Source organism: Rhinoderma darwinii, chromosome 1 (genome assembly GCF_050947455.1).
Source record: "Rhinoderma darwinii isolate aRhiDar2 chromosome 1, aRhiDar2.hap1, whole genome shotgun sequence".
NCBI classification, from domain to species: Eukaryota; Metazoa; Chordata; class Amphibia; order Anura; family Rhinodermatidae; genus Rhinoderma; species Rhinoderma darwinii.
Window position 1 is genome coordinate 127,544,661 of NC_134687.1, and position 24,211 is coordinate 127,568,871.

At 41.3% G+C, this 24,211-nt stretch overlaps 1 protein-coding gene across 2 annotated transcripts in view; it reads left to right on the forward strand.

Moving 5' to 3' along the window:
- LRBA (LPS responsive beige-like anchor protein) overlaps positions 1–24,211 on the forward strand; it is a 641,245-nt gene that overhangs the window by 497,952 nt on the left and 119,082 nt on the right. For both annotated transcript variants that reach the window (XM_075860361.1, XM_075860360.1), the window contains exon 47: positions 16,282–16,449. In XM_075860361.1, the coding sequence (XP_075716476.1) occupies positions 16,282–16,449 (168 nt within the window). The remainder of the gene's footprint in view (positions 1–16,281; positions 16,450–24,211) is intronic.

Below are 24,211 nucleotides of genomic sequence, written 5' to 3' on the forward strand. Positions count from 1 at the left end.
ATGGAAAACGTCTCCAAAAACGTCCCAAGAAGTGACATGCGCTTCTTTTTCGCGGACGTCGTTTTGGAAAATGAGGCGTAAAAAAACGTCCCGTCTGAACAGAACGCCATATTTCCCATTGAAATCAATGGACAGATGTTTGGAGGCGTTCTGCTTCCGTTTTTTCAGGGTATTTCGAGGCATAAACGCCCCGAAATACGCCTGAAAACACTCCGTGTAAACATACCCATACATTATTTTATTTGCTGATTTATTCTTAAAGGGAACCTATCATAACTTTCTGCTTTACCCCTGGGCAGCATGATATAGGGAGAGGTGCTCTGGTTACATTAAACTATGATTTAAAACAAAATACTGTGGCATTTTAGAAAAATCCATAGTTTTAACAAATGCCGGGCTAAGGGTAAAGTGTTTGCTGGGCGGCTACCCCTCCAGCTTCTCCCTGCCCAGCAGTGGCGGATTAGGTGTTCCATAGGCCCTGGGCTATTTGTATAGATATGTATCTATTTCGATATCGGATATACCACCTCTAAGGCCCTGTTCACACAGAGTTTTTGCAGGCAGAAAAAAAACTGCCTCAGAATTCCTTCACAAATTTTGAGGCAGATTTTGACCTGCCTGCACTTTTTTGCTGCGGTTTTCGTGGCAATTTTCACTTGCAGCCATTGAAGCTAATGCAAAGACTGCAGGCAAAAAGTGTGCAAAAAATGCTCGTAAACAAGCACCAGTGTTATTTTCTACCTCCCAAGAGAGGACGTGCCGCTTTTTTTACCGCGCAGGAAAAAAATGCCTCCGCCTCTAATTGATATCAATTGGGGGCAATCTTGGACATTTTTTGCCGCTGATTCCGACGCGGTTTCCGTGTCAAAATTGGCGAATAGGGCCTAAGGGTCTTTATTTTGACATTGAATATCTGTTCTCCTAGTTAAAGGGGTTTCCCCACTAAGAACGTTTATCATTTATCCACAGGATAAGTAATGAATGTATGATCGCTAGGTGCCCCACCACTGGGACTCCCACCCATCACTGGAACGGAGGTTTTGACATCCTGTTCCTCCTCACTGCGGAATCGCGCTCGGCTGTTTCCGTTAGCCGCATAGACATTGAATGGAGCGGCAGGGCACATGCGTTACTGCTACTCCATTCAAAATCCTAATCACTGTGATCGTGCAGCGAGGAGGAACAGGGTGCCGTGACTCCCTTTCTAGTTATTGGTGGGGGTCCCAGTGGTGTGGGCCCTAGCAATCTTGTATCCTTTATCCTGTGGATAAGTGATAAATGTTCTTAGTGGGGAAAACTAATGTTTTACTGATTTTAAACCCTCTTCAGTTATTTACCGCTTGGAATTAGGTACAAAAAATTTAAGTCTCTAATTTAGAGATACGTCTGTAGGGAAACCGCATGCACTTTATGATTTTATCAGGACACTCTTGCATCAAAAGGGAGCCTGGTGCACCATTTAGATCAGGTTATAGTTTCTTTTTGCATCTAGGATTTCTGGCATCTTCTTTTTCTGTGTATTGTGGAGATTTCGTTGGGGAATTGTATAATCTTTTCGTAATTGACTCTCAAGGATATATGTAATACATCATGACTTTAAATGCTTCCCGGGGGTGCACCTTAGATCTTGGTATCAAATATAGACTCACAATCTTTGTTTTTAAATAGTGCAATATTCGGGGCGCTCCAGCCATTTGCATTTAAGGAGAGGCATGAAGAGTTGAACTTCCTGTTTTTGTGCCTGTGTAAGGGAGAGGGGAACTGCAAGTGACAGCAGGTAGAAAGATCACTGCCAATTACGGTCTCTCCCTTCCCTGTACAGCCTCCAGTGACCCCAGCGAGGTGATACAGGTTCTTTTCTCCATGTTATCACTCCTCTTACCAATGAGAGAGGGTATGTGCTCTCTGATTATCACATTTAAGCTGCTATACACGTCAGATGTATGTTGGCAGAACCTGGCGGTCCCAACTCTCCCCTGACGCCAGATGTTGGTGGAGAAAAGGGTTGGGCATGTTGAATTTCAATATGCCCGATCCTTTTGTTAGTCATTAGATAAGCCACCGCCAGAGCAGTCTGGCAGCGGCTTTCTCCCTGGGAACACATGCATGTTTGACCGAGCCAAGCGCGCATGTGTATGGAGAAGTTGGGAGGAATAACTGACTGCTATCTAAAATGTATGGCCAGCCCTACGGTACTTTTATACCACCCGACGGGGGCCCTGTAGAGAGCGCCGATCAACGAGACTGCTAGTTTTGCTCGTTCATCGGCTGACCGTTGCCTTGCTTACACATGGTGTTAAAGAGCCCTTAGGTGGGGGTCTTATTTTTATTTTCCTACTACAGGGATGAGAAGATGAGCAGTTGCAGATCTAATCACCCCCTGCATTTAATCAGGACATTTGTTGACTCCCTGACTCAAATGTTTACCGTATCTGGATCTCTAAGGTCTCTCCAGTTCTGGTGGTTAGGTGAAGACATGTGCATGTAGATATAGGCATAAGTGGCATGTATAAACTTGCACGTCTTGAACTTTTATCTTAAAGGGAACCTGTTACCAGCATTTCACCAATTGAACTTTATTTATCCCTCACTGGCCGCTGCAGTCAAAAGTTCATTGCCGTTATCCCCTCTCCTAAACTCTTCCCCCGACTGTAAATAACGGTCTGCAAAACTTTTGCGCCTTTTACCGTAATAATCCGGTGTCCCGTTGTGCGCACACCCCAGAAGAGGACATCAATGCACGAGTGCAGGATTTTGTGTGCTGGGGGAAGGCGAGGAGCTGTCAATCAAAAGTAAGGAGGCGGGGTAAACTCGGAAAGATTTGTGGAATGAAGATTTGACTCTTTTATGCTCATTAGCATACGTTGTGGGAACACTAAAAAACTGAATACTAAAGCTACAGAGCCGACTAAGAAGACAATTATATGTTATAGAGAAATTATTTTTCACCCACTACCACCAGGTATTGCTGGTTTAATAGGTGAAATGCTGGTGACAGGTTCCCTTTAAGGTGTTGAGCGTCTCTGGCTCTAGTTTAAGGGCCTTTTACATCGTTGATCGGCGCTCGATTGCCCTTTTCACACGGAGCTATGGATGGGGACGAGCGGTCATTACTCCTGTTACACTGTTTACAGGGAGATGTGCTGCCGACAACGATAATATTTTACTTTTTTAAAACTATCCAACCAGCAGATGATCGAGCATTTGCTCGTTCATCTGCTGATCGCTGCCCTGTTTACATAGTGCAATTATCGACAACGAGCGTTATATGAACGCTCGTCTGCACGATAATCGCCCAGTGTAAAACCCCATTAGCCAGAATTGTATCCACTAACATGACATTGCATGCAGATTTTTTTATGAAACGTTACACTTTGATGCAGAATTAGCTTGAAGGTGCAATTTTTAGTAAATATATGGGTATGGTGGTAGAATTTGATTTTGTTTTTATTTCGTAATTCAGGTTTTATTTGTGTCTCGTCAAAAGTGTGAAAATTTTCCTGCCAGCGAAATAGCTAAGACTCCAAGATGGAGCTTTTCTTAGTACCTTTTCTTCGGGTATGTTCACACACTACAGATATTTAGTAGAAATTTCTGCGACTGTCCATTCATCTGATGCAGGATACACATGCTGCAGAAACAACCCCATTCAGATATATGGAACTGATCTTCAGTCACACTAATTCCTGCAACAAATCTCCTGCATGTGAATATTCCCCTAGGCTAAAATGTCTTATGCTCTAATGTATTCTGTGTTCTCTTCGTTTTTCTGTTATATTTAAAAGAACTCTAACACAAGTGGTTTTTTTGTTTTGTTTTCTAAAACTGTTGTCAATTTGCTTTGGAAGAACATGCACAATACATAGGACGTGAATGTTGTACATTTTGGCATATATAAAGTGTATCTGTCCCTATGCTTAGTAGATCTCATTAAAGAAACCGATATCAGCGTGAGACAGTTTGTCAAAGCTGATATGAGCCTCGAGGGATCGTAATGACAATCTGTGTGCTGCTTCACACAACAACCTATTCATAGTCCGATTTGATTCTTAACAATTGGACTTCAGCCTCTGATTTATTTTCCCATAAATCTGCTGCATTGCATAATATTGTATTTCTGGTCGACATTTTAGTGGATTTTGTTTTTTACAAATTTTCCTCAGAGCTCACATTGGGCATAATTGATGTTCAGAGCCAGCTTTGGGAGCACTAACAATTGATTGGTTTTGTTAGGTTTCCGACTTGTTAAGGAGGGGGGGGGTGTGTTAGTGCCCCTTTGTCGTACACATATTTAATGAGCCTTAATGAGGCTATTCCTTTGTGAAGGCAAAGGGTAAAATTAAGGAAGGTGTTCATTCTTACATCCCCTAGAGGACATCTGAAGGTCATCATTCTACACTTGGCGTTTCCTCTCCACCTATAATATAAACCATATTATCTACGTTATTTTTTTCCAGTAACACTCTAAGGGTATGTGCACACACACTAATTACGTCCGTAATTGACGGACGTATTTCTGCCGCAAGTCCCGGAACGAACACAGTGCAGGGAGCCGGGCTCCTAGCATCATACTTATGTACGGTGCTAGGAGTCCCTGCCTCTCCGTGGAACTACTGTCCCGTACTGAAAATATGATTACAGTACGTGACAGTTGTCCTGCAGAGAGGCAGGGACTCCTAACATCGTACATAACTATGATGCTAGGAGCCCGGCTCCCTGCACTGTGTTCGGTCCGGGACTTGCGGCAGAAATACGTCCGTCAATTACGGACGTAATTAGTGTGTGTGCACATACCCTAACATAAACTCCGTATTGAGGACGGACAAGCCATTGTTTCTTGTCTGTGTGTGTAATGGTTAAACATGGCTCATAAAGGGAAGGAACGTTTGTGCTTGAATGCTAACAGCTTGCTTGGAGCGAGATGATACTCATTAGTTCCGTGGTGTGCATCATAGGAGATGGGGTAGAACTACTTGCCTGCAAACTTTAACGGATGCTTGTCATTCCAAGCTCTTAAATAAACATTTTGAAGGAAACGCATCAGATTCATAGTGAGTTATTCATTGTGATCTGTTTCTCTTTTTGTAAGCTGTTTTCTAATCAGACCTTCTGTCAAAGTGCAGGCGTTGCTCTTGGGTGTAATTTACTGTTACATCCCATTTCATATTAAAAATGTTGCTTATTAGCTTAACAGAGCAGGGATAACAGAAGATTGCACACTTCTGTGCACACTCGATAAATCTAGAGATCTTTCTGCTAGGGTGTGCGACGGATCGTGTGTGTGTGTGTGTCCTCGCTTATTTTTTGTTTTAGCGGAGTATCTAACCCTAAGGGGAGGCTGAATTATTTATTTTAAGTGCAGCTCTGGTTTGTTGCCATTTTTAATACATATTAAGGAATTGCCTTAATGGCGCAGAAGGGTTGAAAGTTTATAATCAGAAGGGATTTTCAAAAATTAAAAGACGAATGGATCGATATGGCAAAGCCTACGACCTTGCAGGTAATCCTTGGGACAGGCCTGCAGGTAGAGGTACCTATATAATAGAGCTTGGGGGATTATGACCTAATCAAAATCACGATTAATTGAACATGTAACCTCAATTACGATTAATAAACTATTCATGCCACGCCCCTATTTGCATGCCAAGCCTTTTAATTCATATAGATCCCCTAAACATTCTGTATACTACTGTATATAATATACTGCCTGACACTGCTCCTCACACATTTATAATGTCCCTTTAGCTGCCCCAAATAGTATAATTCCCCCAAGCAGTATAATGCCCCCATATAGCCCCAATAGTGCATAACAAAATACATACTCCCCTAACCCTGTTCCAACGTCAAGTGGAGAAGATACCTCTGCTCTTCCAGTCTTTGTGGCTCGGCGCATATTTTAAGGTTCCGCTGGACTACTCCCATATAGCGACGTTTCAGGCATTCTATTTGTTCACAGTGTTCTCAATGCCCACCCCATTTACTTCTTATTTAGTCTTATTGTGCACGCGCCAAGGCGAGGGGACAGTCCCTCCTCCAATGGTATATACAGGGATGGTGGCTGACTGGTATTTATAGGAATAATGGGGATTAAATACAGGGATAATGGGAGTTATATACAGGGATTATAGCAGGCTGGTATATACAGGGATGATGGGGGTCCCTGTATATAACCCCCATCATACCTGTATATTACCCTCATAATTTCTGTATATTACCCTTATCATCCCTGTATGTTACTCCCATCTTCCCTGCATACATGGATGATGGGGGTAATACACAGGAATGATGGGGGTTATAAACAGGCATGATGATGATTAAATACAGGGATGATGGGGTAATATTCAGGAACCCCCATCCTCTCTGTATATAACCCTCATCATCCATGTACCTTTGGGGCGGGCATTGAGGCTAAACAAGAAATAAATGGGGTGGGCATTGAGACACCAAGGACCAATTAGCTGCTTGAATCGCCGGTATATGACATGTATATGGCATATGGCAGCTCACAGCTCGACGCTGAGCCGTGAGCAGCCAGTATTATGCAGTGAATAGTAGACACGTAACTGACATTCCCCTGCTCTACTATAGGATTCAACTGAGGATGCAGATACAGTTGGATCCGGAAAAAAACCGAACAAACTGAATTGTTTTTTTTCGTATTGCCCAGCCCGACCATATAATATAATATTATAGGGCAGTTGCTGTTCCATAATGATTTATAGTGACTCCAAAGTGCAGGCTCTTTTTAAATCCCTTTTTTTTTTATTTTTTTATAACCACATACAGAAGCTATTTAGTGGTAAATCTGCATATATTTTTATATGTATATTTTGATATCATTTATTTTTAAATTGTTCTAGAATGGTTCAACATTGGATAAAAACAAACGAAAAATAATTCTGTTTTTGAGTTTTCTTTTCCATTTTTGTTTTAAATCAGTGTCCCTAAAATTCTTTTTTTACATTGTCTCTCCTTTCCATTACAGTCGTTTTCATAGTTGAGGGTGGGGGTAAAAGGTTTGGTTTAAAATAATGTTGACGCTTTTTTTTGTGTTTATTTATTTGAATTATTTTACACATTGTTCCCCCCATAAGGTCATGAAAGACTTTTGGGGGGCATTTTACCACTACATCATTTTTTAAAATTATTTCTTTCTGATTTCCCCTGTAACTAGAGCTGAAATATTAGCCCCAGTTACAGGAGAAATACAGCGTCCTAAAATATATCGCAGAGATGATCTGGGTCTATGACCCACCCGCTTCTGCAGGTACCTGGCACCCGCCGATCACCTGATCGCTGGGACGGAAGCAGGAAGTGTCATGGCCTCTTTCTAATCTGTATACACAGCGCTTATTGAGCACTGTGTCTACAGCGATCAGGATGGCATGGACGGTAATGAACATGTCTGCCTTCCCTCCGGTGAGTTTGGCTATCTCTGAAATCCGCCTCTCCTCTCTTGCAGCTGCACGACTCTGCAAGGACGTTCAGAAATATCCTTGCAGAGTCATATGCAGACTGGCCGGACATTTAGGGCTTCTTCAGACGAACGTGGAGAAACTCGGACGTGAAAAACATCTGTTTTTCACGCCCACTTTGCCCCTGTGCGGGTCTTGTTTTTACTGATCCCCATAGACTTCAGTCTATGAAGGGATCCATGAAAACGGAAGAAAATAGGACATGTTCTATTTTTCAATGGTCCCTTCATGCTGTCTGTTGAAACAACGGCCGTGTGAACGGCCCCATCTAAATATATGCGTCCGTGTGGTGGTCGTTTTAACGGCCATCATTTGGTCGTATTCAACGTTCATCTGAATAAGCCCTTAGGTTATGTTCACACAGAGTATTTTGCCAGGTTTTTTGACGCAGAAACCGCGTCGCAAAAAACGGCCCTAAAATGCCTCCCATTGATTTCAATGGGAGGCGTCAGCGTCTTTTTCCCGCGAGCAGTAAAACTGCCTCGCGGGAAAAAGCGACATGCCCTATCTTCGGGCGTTTACGCCTCTGACCTCCCATTGACTTCAATGGGAGGCAGAGAAAGCGTATTTCGCTGTGTTTTATGCCCGCGGTGCTCAATGGCCGCGGGCGAAAATCGCCGCGAAAATCGGCGTGCAGGGAGAGGAATATCTGCCTCAAACTTCCAAACAGAATTTTGAGGCAGATATTCCTCCTGCAAAATACTCAGTGTGAACATAGCCTTAAAGTCATTCAGGGCTCCACACGTAATTAAAACAAGGATTTATGTTAAAAAAAAAACAAACAAACAAAAAAAACCCCACTATAATAGCAACGAGATTTGCATTGTCTTTATTTCTGCTTTGCGCATGATTTTATAGCCTGTAGAACACTTATGAGATCTCTAGCGGCTGTCTCTTATTAAGCAATTATACATGTATTTGTTTTTAATAGGATTAAATACAGAATTTTATGTGAATGGCTATCACAGGTAGACGTTGTGTAGCTGGGTTATTACTGGTCGTAAGTTATAGTATAATTAAATACGCCGGTGTATACCCTGTATATTCACATATTATTTTTAGAGGTAGCGTCCTTGAGGCAAATAATTAATCACTTGCTAGCAAAATATGGTTTGTAGTAGACGGTACCTGAAGTTAATGCAATTTTCATAGTATACCGTTTCTGAATTTTTATTTGCCCACATGCGTTTATTGCATTTTCAAACAAAACAACAGTCTTGTCCTTTTATCAAAGAGTAAAAACGTAGCTGAATACCAATCTTAGCGCAATATCAGCATATAAAATACACACAGCATGACGATATCCTGATCCGTTATGTACACAGGAGGTACAGAGAATGTCAGCCACATAGGACACACAATCCCAAATAATTCAATACCATTCCCGGGTATAATGCAGATTTTAATTTGGTCTTTTATTTTTCACAGCAAGCATCAGAAACCGTTTTAGCAGGTTAGAAATCTGAACGCGTTTGATTGAAAGTTCTAATTAAGCGTATCTTAGAAAATTAGCCGAAATTAGCTGTCAGAAAGCCACATTTAAATGAGTGATGGGAGACTTGGCAGTAAACATTTAAATGATATAAATTGCCATTTAAGTGTATGGTTTAATGTTTGTCATACATTAATGTGACATCTGACTGCAGTGACAATCAAGCCGGCTGCTGTCATTGAACATATTTAGGGCTTTTGTGTTGAGCGCCACCCACAAATTAAGACAATTGCTGTTTTTATGTGGCCGCTCTAGGACTGTGTTTTGAAGTCCCTGTTAATGAAAGAAGTCCATCATTTTTGTTGAGTAGGTATCTATACGTTGTATTGATTGTTAAATACTGCTAATCCTATTATCAGCCGAGTTGTCAAGTGTCCAAGCGTTCTATTTGTAACGATGAAAACTCTACTTTCTAAAAGGAACACAGCAAATTTGTATCTATTCTGATACAGATACGTTCTACTTTTATTGTTGCGGACAGTAGTGGGTGTGGACATAGAGGGAAGCAGAATGTAATAATAATACTAATGAATTTAACAATCCTTAGAATATATGGAGTTAAAGGGTCTTTAACGTTTCTGTGACCGTTACTTAACTCGCCTGTTCTGGTCCATGAGACGAGAGATCTAAAAATGGTGCTTATTTACATTTGCAGCATTGGAGAGAGTCTGATCGGGCGAACTACATATATAACGCGTTATTCACACGTTTCGAATTCGCCTATGGCAAATCCGACACTTATTTACTTCATGACCTGCAGAAATTCGAGGCTTGTCTGGAATTTCTTCTGCGGATGTATAGTTTGATGTGATTGTTTACACCTTACACAGGTAGCTTATGTAATGACAGGGATAATACCGATAAAGCGAAAGTTTGAGCAATTTAACCCCTTCAGGACAAAGCCTGTTTTGGCCTTGAGGAGGAAGCCGATTTTTTGCAAATCTGACATGTCAATTTATGTGGTAATACCTTTGGAATGGTTTTACCTATCCAAGCGATTCTGAGATTGTTTTCTCGTGACATATTTTACTTTATATTAGTGAAAAAATGTGATCAATAAATGGAATATTTATTTGTGAAAAACACCAAAATTTTGAGAAAATTAGCATTTTTCTAAATTTAAATGTATCTGCTTGTAAAACCGATAGTAACTATTTTATGTGGTATTACTATTTCACATATCCCAGTATGTCTACTTTATGTTTGCATCGTTTTTTTAAAGTCCTTTTGGACGTTACAAGGCCTAGAACTTTAGCAGCAATTTCTCACGTTTTCAAGAAAATTGCTAAAGGGACCAGTTCAGTTCTTAAGTGGCTTTGAGGGCCCTATATATTAGAAAGTCCTCATAAATCACCCCATTTTGAAAACTGCACCCCTCAAAGTATTCAAAACAGCGTTAATCCTTTTAGGCGTTTCACAGGAATTAGAGACGTGGAGGTGAAATTGACAAATTTTTTTTTGCCAACATTTTATTTGCAATACATTTTTTTCGGTAACACAGAAGGATTTACCAGAGAAATGCAACTCAATATTTATTGCCCAGATTCTGTCAGTTTTCGGGTGTCATGTCGCATACGCAGGCCTCAGAAGAAAAGGAGCACCTAGTGGATTTTGGGGTCCCCTTTTTTTTAGAATATATTTTAGGCACCATGTCCGGTTTGAAGAGGTCTTGTGGTGCCAAAACAGTGGAATCCCCCCCAAGTATTTCATCAGTATATATGGAAGGGGGTCAATAAATAGGGTCCGTATTGCATCCGTATATACGGGTCTGTGAAAAAAGTGGGAGGATGCAAATTATGTCATCAGCATGTTGCATAGCAATGCTTCCGTAAATACGGACGGTATACGGATGCACATCTGTATACCGTCATATTTACCGAAGCTTCCATAGACTTCTATGGGAGAGTCCTTTCCGTAATTACTGGCAAGAATAGGACAGGTTCTATAATTTTTTCAGCACGGACACCGATCAGTTAAAATACTGAAAGGTGTCTGTGGCCAATAGAAATTAATGGGTCCTTAATTACTGATGAAAAATACTGTTGTGTGCATGGGGCCTGAGCCTGTGAAGATGAAAATCTACTTTTTTTTCTGAAAAAACGTAGACATTTCAAATTTTTACTAGGAATAAATGAGAAAAAAACAACCCAACATTTGTAAAGCAATTTCTCCCGATTATGGCAATAGCCCATATGTGGTAATAAAGTGCTATTTGGACCAACATCAGGGCTCAGAAGAGAAGGAGCGTTATTTGGATTTTGGAGCGCTGGAATAGTTTTCAGTGCCAAGTCGCATTTGCAATGCACTGGAGGGACCAAAACATTAGAAACCCCCCAAAAGTTACCCCATTTTGGAAACGACACCTCTCAAGGAATTTTTCTAGGTATAGTTAGCATTTTGACCCCACAGGTTTTTTTTTCTCAATTCATTGGTTTTAATTTGTGTACATGAAAATCTACTTTTTTTTTCTGAAAAACGTAGACATTTTTAATTTTTACAAGGAATAAAGGAGAAAAAGCACCCCAACATTTGTAAAGCAATTTCTCCCTATTTCGTAAATACCCCATATGTGGTTATAAACTGCTGTGTGGACCCACAGCAGGGTTTAGAAGGGAAGGAGCAATATTTGACTTTTGGAGCTTAAATTTAGCTGAAATGGTTTTCGGGTGTCATGTCGCATTTGCAAAGCCCCTGAGGGACCAAAACAGTGGAAACCACCCAAAAGTGACCCCATTTGGGAAACTACACCACTTAAGTAATCTTTCTAGGGGTAGAGTGAGCATGTAGACCCCACAGGTTTTTTGCAGAATTTATTAATATTAGGCCGCGAAAATGAATATGAACATTATTTCCACTAAAATGTTGAATTTTTTCATTTTCATAAAGGAGAAAAAGCACCCCAACATTTGTAAAGCAATTTCTCCCGAGTACGGCTATACTCCACATGTGTTCATAAATGTTTTTCTATTAGAAATTAATTAACCCTTTCCAGACTGATAATTTTTTTCTTTTTCTTTTTTGTTTTTCCCTCCCTGCTTTCCAAGAGCCATAACTTTTTTTTAGTTTTCCGTCAATAGAGTGGTGTGAGGGCTTATTTCTTGCGGGAGTAGTTGTAGTTTCTATTGACTCCATTTAAAGTACCATTTAATGTACTAGGAAACAGAAAATAAAATTCTTTGCAGGCTGAAATTGGAAAAAACTGCAATTCCTCCATTGTTTTTTGGGTTTCGTTTTTACGGCTTTCACCATGCAGTGAAAACGGCAACTCAATACGATTACGATGATACCAAATTTATTTAGTTTATTTTATATTTTACAACTTTTACAAAGTAAAAACTATTTGTTAAAAAAAAGATAGTTTTGTTTCGCCATGCCTCAGAGAGGAATATTTTTATTTTTGGTCGATTGAGCGGTGTGAGGGCTTATTTTTTGCGGGACGAGCTGTAGTTTTTATTTGTACAATTTTTCGGTACATACAACTTTTTGATCACTTTTTATAAAAAAAAATGTCAAGATGTAAGATGACCAAAAAAAGTGACTTTGGGGTTTTAAATTCTTTATTTTTTTTACCGCGATTACTGTGTGTGTTAAATAATGGTATATTGTTATAGTTCGCACTTTTACGGATGCAGCGATACCAATTTTGTGTATTTTTTATTTTTTACATTACTTTAGAGAAAAAGGGGAAAAAGTGTTTTGTTTTTTTTGGACTTCAAATATTTATTACATTTTTTTCACTAATAATAACTTTATTTACACATTTTACTAGTACCCCTAGGGGACTTGAACCAGCGATCATTGGATCGCTGGTACAATACACTGCAATACTAATGTGTTGCAGTTTATTGTAATTTTTATAGTCTCCAGTAACCGCGTGATCGCTGTTCCTGTCCGCGTCAGCTGTAATACACAGCGGACACCCGCAGCGTGTGGCACGGGCTTAGCGCGTGAGCCCGCTCCATACATCACCCCCCACACCACGACATGCTATTAAGTCGTAGTGCGCGAAGGGGTTAATGCGCAGCGGATGGCGCAGAGTGAAAATTACAATTTTCCACTGATGCGCCATTTTAGTGCACAATATGTTGTGCCCAGTTCTTGCCACTGAAGACAAATACCTCATAAAATGTTAATCGGGTTCTCCCGGGTATGGTGATGCCATATATGTTGACGTAAACTGCTGTTTGGGCACACTGCAGGGCTCAGAAGAGGAGGAGTGCCATTTGCCTTTTGGAGCGCAGATTGTGCTTGGTAGTTGTTCTGTTTGGGGTTTTTCTGGTATTTCAGTTTATAATGTGGGGGTAAATGTAAGCTGTGAGGAGAACATCAGGGCATAATAAGAGGGTATGATAATGCGGTAAATAAATAATGATCCGTTGATGTAAGTCCAGTGTCGCACTGATAAATGGTGCCCGATCCTATCCGCTTTTGGAACGCTCTGCAGAATTTGCATCGCCATATTCTGAGAGCCAGAACTTCTTTATTTTTTTCTCCACTGGAGCTGTGTGAGGGCTTTTTTTTTTGCGGGACAATCTGTAGTTTTCATTGGTACTATTTTGGGGTAAATGCGTTTTTTTTTTTGTTTTTTTTTTTCCTTTTCATTACTTTTTATTCCATTTTTTGGCAAGTAAGGTGACTAAAAACCAGCAATTCTGAAATTTTTTTCTCCTTTTTTTTTTTTTTTTAAGCGTTGTCCCTGGGCTATAAATTACAATTTTACTTTATTCTGCGGGTAGGTACGATTACTGCGATACCATATGTATATAGTTTTTTTTATGTTTTGCAGCGTTTGCACAATAAAATCACTTTATTATAAAATAATTAATTTTTTGTGTTTTCATATTCTGAGAGCCATAACTTTTATTTTTTTGTCAAAAAAGCTATGTAAGGGCTTGTTGGCATGCTACTTTTTGATCACTTTTTATTCTATATTTTGGGAGGGGTGGTGACCAAAAAAGTGATTCTGGCATTGTTTTTTACTTCGTTTGGGTCATGTCGAACACGGTGATACCAAATATGTGTACATATACATGTAAAAGCTGTTATTGTTTATGTAACTTATAACTTTTACTTTTTACACTTTTGTAAAACATTTTTATTACCTTTCTTTTAACTTTTTTTTTTTGTGTCCCACTAGGGGACTTGAAGACTTGCAGCTCTGATCGCTGCTAGAATACATTACACTACCTACGTAGTGTAATGTATTCTGTCAATGTGACGCGACAGGCACACTGACAGGAAGCCTATGAGGACCAGCCTTCCGGCTAGACTTCCGTACATGGCAGCCTGGAGGTCATTATCTGGCCTCTGGTTGCCATGACAACCATCTGCAGCCCCCGAAATTGCATGATGGGGCTGCCGATCTGCTCTAAACCCCTTAAATGCGGCGATCGCAATAGACTGCCGCATCTAAAGGGTTAATTGACGAATTCAGCATTGTCGGGCCGCTGATCTGCAATGGGGAGAGCAGGGCAGACACCCTGCACAGTTAAACGCCGCTGTGGTGTAGCGCCACGCTGCGTTTAACTGTTAATGCGCGGACGTAACTGCACGCCCAGGTGCGCAAAGATACTGCCCACCTGGACATGCATGTGCGTGATGGGGTTAATAATTAGCTGTTTATTTCCATTTTCACATAAATGGTATGTATCTCTCTGTAAATTATTTTGCTCCAATGCATCTACAATAATAATTTTTGGGGTTAAAAACATCCTGCTGTTTTATGTACCCAGCTCCCTCGTTGATCTATGTGTATCCATGATTACAGACTGTTAACAAACCCTTTGTATTCCGATCCTGCACTTCTACTCCCTTCCACCGATCCTCTCCGTCTTGCAAAGATACGTTCAGTATCAATAAGGGTATGTTCACACGCAAACTCAAAAACTTCTGAAAATACGAAGCTGTTTTCAAGGGATACAACTCCTGATTTGCAGACTTTTTTATGCTACTCGCGATTTTCACAGCGTCTTTCGCTGGGTTTTTTAGGGCCGTTTTTGGAGCGGTTTTCAATACAATTAAAAACTGCTCCAAAAACGTCCCAAGAAGTGTCCTGCACTTCTTTTTCGAGGCCGTTTTTTTACGCGGCTGTTTTTCAAAAAGTCCTCCGGCGTGTCCTAATAGGCATATGCCCAGGGCAGACCTAAGGGTGTTTATCAGGCCCCCGGCTCCCATGACACCCCATCCCGCGAATTGCATTTGTGGGCCGCGATGGGTGACCGAGGGAGCTCACTCCCTCTGCAAATGATTTAAATGCCACGGTCGGTAGCGGGTTAAACTTTGATCGTGGCCGGTGGAGCAGTAGCACGGCTGTCAGCCGTGAAAAGGCGTACTGGTGGTCACTTAAGGGTTTAAGCAAGGAAATGTTCAGTTGGAATCCAAAATAATTCTAAATGAGAGAGAATTTCAAACATTTTGTAATTTCTATACGGATCATTGTAGTCTATCATAGCAGCAACGCTTAGTACATTTTATAACTTTCTCTTTTTTTTTTTCATAACCTTCTACGTCCAGCTATTTGTTTGCAACCTAAAGACCACTTGTATGACGCCTTGCAAAAGTACTCATCCCCTTTTGGTGTTTTTCCTGTTTTATTGCGTTCCAACCTTGCATTGAAATGGATTTAATGTATTTACTGCCATCCATCTTTCCTTCAATCATGACCAGTTTCCCAGTCCTTCTGATGAAAAGCCTCCCCACAGAATGATGCTGCCACCGCCATTCTTCAATGTCGGACTGGTGTTCTTGAGGTGATGAGAAGGGTTGGGTTTGCGCCACACACAGCATTTCCCATGATGGCCAAAAAGTTACATTTTAGTTTCCTTTGACCGTAGATTCTTCTTCCATGTGTTTGGGGAGTCTGCCACATAAAAATACAAGTGTCACCAAATTGACATAGAGTACTCAATAAATTCCTCCCTTAGAGTTTATGTTGGCTTTGGGTACCCACACACGTAGCAGATTTGTTATTCAGCAGCAAAATCGGCATGTGTTAGGTGTGAATTTTGCTTCGGATTTTGTGGATTTCATACCCCTTCTACGTTTTAAGAGTGAAACTCCGCTGTGAACAGCCGCATCTTAATCCGCATGCTCTGATTTCTGCGCAGAAATTGTGCCATAGCATGTGGATGGGATTTGTTACACCTCATCTACATGGCTGATACTGTAATCCGCTGCAGGATTTTACATGGAAAATCATCAACATTTCTGTCCAGTGTGGAGCCGGCCTTCTGTTACTCCGACATATCGTTCCATCGCCTTATTAGTGCTTCATTTCTGCACATTGTTCTTATTGTCTTTCTACCTTTGTTGCAGGCCTTGGAAAGTGAATTTGTGTCTTGCCAGCTCCACCAGTGGATTGATCTTATTTTTGGCTACAAGCAGCAGGGTCCTGAAGCTGTTCGATCTCTAAATGTGTTCTACTATTTGACCTATGAAGGAGCCGTCAACCTCAGCTCTATAGCAGATCCTGTCCTGAGAGAGGTATGTTATTTTAGTTCTTTAGATAGATGTAACTTTTATGCAACTGTTATGTGAAATTTACTTTTTAAAACGACCCCGCAATGTCTAATGGCTGTAGATGTGTTCGTGTTACTGCCTATTATGAGGTGGGGTTTTTTTTTTTTTGTTTTTTTTTTTAACTCCATGGTAAGTTTACAGTTATATTTTTAGAATCCTTTTAAGAGACCGAAACAAACACTAAGAAAAAGGTTGGGAGCAGCCCCTGTAATTGTCATCTGGGCAGCTGGACTGCAGCTCCACTGTAGATATTGGTGTCTTTTTTTATTAGGCAACTATGCAATGTTCAATAAGTAAATTTCTTCATATAAACTACCTGCTGTGTGCAGTTATGTCCCTCCATTAATAATTAGAAAGGTGAAGCTGGCCATAGACATTTAATAGCTGTCGGCAAATAGCTGTTTAGCTGACCGTATCAGTCCTGCCGTCCCCATTAACTTGCAACTTTGGTCGTGGTATTTCAAAAAGTGAAGGGTGCTAAGAGGCTCTCAACCCCCTCGTCCTTGTGAAACAATAAAATTGCCCAAGCCCTGTTTCTCTTGATAGCCAATATTGGGGGACCCCTGCATCTCCTGTAGAAAGATATTACATTGTTGGTGAAACTACTCTGAAGTGACCAATTTGAGTGTTTTTGCATGTGAGTGTGAGTCAATAATCACATTTCTAAAGGGTCCATTTTTGTTGACATAACACTGAGTTTATGTAACATATACAGCTTTTTTCCTTTTCTTCCTCGAAATAGTTTTACATAAGAAGTTAAAGGTTATTTCACATGACTCCAGAACACTGATTTGCCGTTAATCTTTCTTTCAAGTGTAAACAACATCAGTCTTTATAGCATTGTTCACATTTGTTAAATGCTTAAGGAAATATGTTGCATAACTTTTCTTCAGTAGGTGTTTGACTGGTCAAAGACAACATAGAAGCTAAGTAAAATTGCAACTTGAAAATACAAATGAAATCTGTTACCAATGACGTCACATTCTCAGAATCACTGTTAACAAAAATTCGAACAAAAAAAAAATATATTGAATAATTATACGGCTGGAATTACACACCGTTTTTGATGCCGTTTTTATTTCTAGCAAAACACAGGAGTGGATACAAAAGAAAGAAGACATATCCGTCATTCTTTAATAGATTAAAAAAAAGAGCGGAGTATAATGTGTTTTTCTCAAGAAACTGCATCAAAAACTTCAAGTGTGATTCCAGCCTAAGAGCTCTAAACACTGATCTCTAAGGCGGGATTCACACGACCGGGTCTCGCCCAAGCCCGAGTGCCGGCCGGTAAAATCGGCCATTTTGCCCGGCCATTTTGCATAAAGTTTTGCATCCGTTCCAGGCCGGGCAGATCTGGACAGTGACATCAGCGGCAACTCCTGAAGGGGAGTCCCCATGTGTTCGGGGATTCCGCTTCAGGAGTTTCCCCTGATGTCACTGCCCAGATATGGACAGAGACATCAAGCGCTCTGTCCAGGAGCGGAATCCCCGAAAACACTGGGATTCCGCTCCTTCAAGGAGCTAAAGTGCGGCTAGCACATAGCAGAGCGGGGAGATACCTCCCCCCTCCCTGCTCTGCTATAGTGGCGTCGCTGCAGTAGTAGCGGCGCCATCGAAGGTGTCGCCGGGCCAGGGCGCTTTTAAAACAAGCAGGGGAAGGGAGCCAGCGCAGCGCTCCTTCCACCTGCTGTACACCCCGGCCCTGCCACACAGTGTACAGCGCACAGCCATTCGTCCGAATGGCAGCAACTCCTCCTCCTCACATGCACTCTGCGCTGTGAGGAGGAGGAGATAGAGCGCAAGCGCCGGAAAACCCGGCCATCACTCGGGACACATCCCGGTGATGGCCGTGTATTACCCGGCCCCATAGACTTCTATGGGAGCCGGGCGGCCGGGTACCCGGCCGAAGATAGAGCATGTCCTATTTTTTGACGGGCGGTTTTCCAGGCCGTCAAAAAATCGGTCGTGTGAATAGCCCCATTAGGGGTCTATTATTCCTAATGCAGCCGGGTGCCGGCCGATTTATGAACGGCCGGCACCCGGCCGGGAAACCCTGTCGTGGGAATGAGGCCTTACACTTTAGGTCTTCAGATTTAAGTGATATTTATGGGTTAAGAGGTATCATCCCTCCAACAGATACAAATTACATACATTTTTCCTCTTAAAGGGACACTATATGTAGAGTCTACTTTCTCCCTATTTGCTGTTTATTTGGATGGAAATATGTTTCGTGTGTGGTGCATGTTTTGTACAGATTTGTAATAGGGCGTCCATAGATGCGTGGATTTACCGTACCTTTTAGAAGTTTTACTTCTGTAGGGAAATATCTCCTACATACGGCACTCAATGGAGCATCATACGGTGGCACAAGGAGTCCCAGTCACTCCATAGCACCAAGCTGTCGGGGTGTCCGTGTGCCACATACAGCCTCCTGCACATGGTTCTGCTGTGTGGATGAGGCCTTATTGTTTTTCTGAGGTTTATGGGTAGGGAACATGATCGCTTATTTATAGCTTGTTTTTTTTTTATGAACTGCTAACTTTAAGTTTAGTGATCATTGATCATCGATATTATAATAAAAACAAACAATAGTGTTATAGAAGTTATTTCTTGCCATCATCTTTTGTGTACTGAACCTGTCCATACCGTTATCTCTTCATACAGAAGGCATTTACATGTGTCTTACTCCACAGTATCTCCTGAATTTCCATATTTCCAATTTTCATTTTTTTTTATGTTCTAGCCAAAGATAATGGCCCACAACATTGTCAACATATTGGCATCTAGTGAAAATGGCTTTAGATGGTTGGATATAATGTGACAGACATAAACAGTATAGGTACCAGCCAGGTATTTTTGTATGATTAGGTAATATTGTTTTCTTTAATTCTAGAATGGACTCCTAGATTATCCATAGTTCATACATGACACAGAAGATCAATAATACGAATATTAATATTTAGTACAAAGTATGAAGATTGGTTGGTTCTCTTTCAGTATCATTGTGTGTCCAGTAGCCAAATCAGTAGGTGTTTTGTACAAGCACGTCAAACTTAAAGACGTAGATACTGTTTGAAATTCTCCATGAACTCACTGCCTCTGAATGCTATTGAGTGACATTTGTTTCTGTTGCTTGTGTCTGCTTTGACTAGCTGGTTTGTCTCAGATTGGCAGTCAGGATTATATTTCAGTCGACCAACAGATGTAAGAGTCAGGAGCAAGGCAGGGCTTTTTAACCGTATCATATCTAGACATTGGAATGTCTCATTGTTGTATATCTTTAACATATACTCTTCTTTAGCTGCCAACATTTCTAAGGGGTTAACATATGTGGCAAGTATAAATTATTAGAAAAGACTAATGGAAAAAAGCGGTCCATTTCTTCTCCAGACAGTAATGTTTTCTCTTATTACCTCAAAGAGGTTGTTGAAAGTAATAAAATTATTAGCAATAAAGTATACAAATGCATTCTTCAAAGTATGTTAACCCCTTAGCGCCAATACGCCTTTTCACGGTGGTCACTAAGGGGCCTTTTCCCAATGCAGAAGCCTTTTTAAGGCACGTCGGCATAGGCATGACATGGTTGTCCCGTGCTGGGCGGAGTGGCTGTTCGACTGATGACAGCCAGACTCCTGCGCTAACTGCTTCAACCGCAGTTCACTCCGATCGCAGCCGTCTTACCCCTTAGATGCCACAGTCAATGGCAACAGTGGCATCTAAGTGGTTTACTGATGGAGTGGGCTACCTCGGTCACCCATCGGTGGCCCGCGAATTCGGGCCACTGATGGGTTGTCATTGCGGCCAGGGGCATGGCCTGTAGATTGCCTGTCAGTATAACCGTTCTCACCGGTTTGTTTGTGGATCCTTGGTGTCGTCTGGGAGATGGTGCTTGGAACCCAGGCAACACTTGGCACAGCGGGTAGAGGCGGTCGGATGGAAAGGCAGAAGTCAGGACAGGCAGCAGACGTCGTAACGGTTATGGAAGCAATAGGTCAAGGCAGGCAAGGGTAGTCAAGTTCAGGCAGAGGTCAGCAACGGGAAATCCAGACAAAGGCAGAAGGGAAGGAAACCAAGAACCAGGACACAGGGAAACTCACGGGGAACTTGGTTGAACAAGCTTGGATGAAAGGAAGGCGGAACCTTAAATAGGAAGTCTTTTGAATTAAGGCGCGCGCTGGCCCTTTAAGACAGAACGAGTCCGTGCGCCCTCTAGTGACTGTAGCCGCACATCGAGGATGACGGCCGCGGAGGGAGGTAAGGGATGCACTTACCTGACGCCGCCCAGGGCCAGCAGAGCGTCCGGATCTGGTGAGTGGAGCTTGGGATGAGCAAGAGGTAATGGAGGGTGCAGGAACCGGAGCAGAGGCCGTGGGGAAGACGGGGAACGGCGTGGCAGCTATTACAGTCAGTTTTTCACTGACAGGCATGCTGTGGTATACGAAGTATCTTAAAGCATTATATAAGCGATCAAAGATCTTAACGACCCGAATAAGTAAGTTAACATTTTATTTAAACAGCAAGGCAGTTGAAAGCCGTAAAAAAATAATGCAAAATTGCTTTTTCCATACCCTTTCCCCAAAAATTTAATAAAAGCTAATCAAAAGGTCCCATGTACCCCAAAATGGTTCCAATAAAAACTACATCTCGTCCTGTAAAAACAAACCCCCATATGGCTACGACGACGGAAAAAAAAAGTTATGGCTTTTCGAATGCAACGATACAAAAACTAATTTATTTTTTTTAACACATTAAGGACACAGCCTATTTTGGCCTTAAGGACACAGCCAATTATTTCAAAACTGACGTGTCACTTTGTTAGTGGTAAAATTTGGTCGATATATTTAGTGTTTGTGAAAAAATTTGCATTTTTCCAAATTTAAATGTATTTGCTTGTAAGGCTACAGTCACACGAGTGTTGCAGATTCACGCACGTGAATCTGGTCCGTTATGCATCAGTGTGCTTTGCGAGGGGTATGCGTTATTCACGCAATCGCAAAGCACATCTTTTTTTATAAATTATTTTCAATTGAATTGATGCATAAATCACGCACAGCACACAGATGTGCATCAATGGGCGATAGGTGCGTGAAAAACGCACCAATATAGGACATGCAGTGAGTTATAGGACACGCTGCATGAAAACTCCTGCATGTGTGAATGGTTACATTGAAATCAATGGGTCTGTGTGCTGCGTGTGATTTCCCTGCGCAGCACACGTACGTTATTCACGTTCATCTGAATGAACCCTTAGACAGATCGTAATACCACACAAAATAGTTACTAGTTAACATTTAGCATATGTCTACTATATGTTGGCATCGTTTTTTAAAAGTATTTTATTTTTCAAGGCTTCTAACTTTAGCAGCAATTTCTCACATTTTCAAGAAAATTTCTAAAGGCAATTTTTTCATGGACCAGTTCAGTTCTGAAGTGGCAGGGCCTTATATATTAGAAAGTCCCCACAAATCACCCCGTTTTAAAACCTAGACCCCTCAAAGTATTCAAAACAGCATTCAGAAAGCTTCTTAACCCTTTAGGCGTTTCACAGGAATTAAAACAACGTAGAGGTGAAATTTACAAATTTTTATTTTTTTTCGCCAAAATTCATTGGTTTTACCAGAGAAACACAACTCAATATTTATTGCCCAGATTCTGTCGTTTTAGGAAGCAAAGGAGCACCTAGTGGATTTTGGGGGCCTCCTTTTTTGTAGAATATATTTTAGGCACCATGTCAGGTTTGAAGAGGTCTTGTGGTGCCAAAACAGTGGAAACCCCACAAAAGTGACCCCATTTTGGAAACTACACCCTCAAGAAATGTATCTAGTCGTATTGTTAGCATTTTCACCCCACAGTTTTTTATTTTTACAAGGAATAAATGAGAAAAAGCATCCCAACATTTGTAAAGCATCTTCTCCCGATTACGGCAATGCCCCATATGTGGTAATAAACTGCTGTTTGGACCCACGGCAAGGCTCACAAGTGAGGGAGCACCACTTGGATTTTGGAGAGCAGATTTTCTGGAATAATTTTTAGTGCCATGTCGTGTTTGCAACACCCTGGAGGTACCAAAACGGTGGAAAAACCCCAAATGTGACACCATTTTGGAAACTACACCCCTCACAGAATATTTCTAGGGGTATAGTTGGCGGTTTGACCCCACACGCCGAATTTATTGGAATTATGCAGTGAAATTGAAAATTGACATTTTTTCTATTAAAATGTAGTTTTCGCTCATATTTCTTCATTTTCACAAGAGATAAAGGAGAAAAAGCACCCCAACATTTGTAAAGCAAACTCTTCTGAGCACACCACTACCCCATATGTGGTAAAACTTCATGTATTGTAGGAAAGGTTGGTTGGATCCAGCGCTGACAGAAGTTAAAAGGAAACTTTTTCCAAGTTTTAATGGTTCTTAGTTAAAAGAAGATTTTCATTAGCGTATGTAATATATCTTGCAATGATAGGTTTAGAGGTAGGTAGCCTACGCGTTTCGGATGGTGTCTCCGTCCTTAAGCCATGAATAAGGACGGAGACACCATCCGAAACGCGTAGGCTACCTACCTCTAAACTTATCATTGCAAGATATATTACATACGCTAATGAAAATCTTCTTTTAACTAAGAACCATTAAAACTTGGAAAAAGTTTCCTTTTAACTTCTGTCAGCGCTGGATCCAACCATCCTTTCCTACAATACAAAATGTTTTTCCGTGTGCCACCACGAGGATCCAAGCGCCAGGACTACTATCCATAACATACGCAACTCCTACAAGGTGAGCTGGAGAAATCCTCCCTACTTTTACTTGGTAAAACTTCAGTTTGGACACACGGCGGGGCTTAGAAAGGAAGGAGCACCATTTGACTATTGGAGCTCAAGTTTTGCTGGAATGGTTTGTGCTGCCATGTCACATTTGCAGAGTCAAAACAGTGCAAACCCCACAAAACTGACCCCATTTGGGAAAGTACACCCCTCATGGAATTTATCTAGCGGTATAGTGAGCATTTTGACCCCACTGTTTGTTTTTTTTGCTGAATTTATTGGAATTAGGCAGTGAAAATTAAAATCTACATTCTTTACCCTAAAATGTTGAATTTTTTTCATTTTCACAATTAATAAAGGAGAAAAATCACCCCAACAATTGTAAAGCAATTTCTCCTGAGTACAGCAATACCCCATATGGGGTAATACACTGCTGTTTAGACACATGGCAGGGCTCAGAATGGCAGGAGTGTTACTTGCCATGCAGATTTTGCTTGATTGGTTTTTGGGCGCCATGTCGCATTTGCAGAGCCCCTGAAGTACCAGTACAGTAGAAACCCCTGAGAAGTGACTTCATTTGGAAATTATACCCCTCAGGGCATTCATCTAGTGGTGTAGTGAGCATTTTGATCCCACAGGTGTTTCATAGATTGTATTAGAATTTGGCAGTGAAAATGAAAACTATTTTTTCCCAAAATAATGTAGTTTTGCTCCCAAAAAACAACACACAATTTGTTACCCAATTTCTCCCGAGTGCGGCAATACCGCATGTGTGGCCCTAAAATGCTGTTTGTGCATATGGCAGAGCTCAAAATGGAAGAAGCGCCATTTGGCTTTTAGAGCGCAGATTTTGCTGGACCGGTGTACAGGCGCCATGTCGCATTTGCAGAGCTCCCTTAGGTACCAGAGTAGAGTGGAAAACCCTGAGAAGTGACCCCATTTTGTAAGCTACACCCCTCAAGGCATT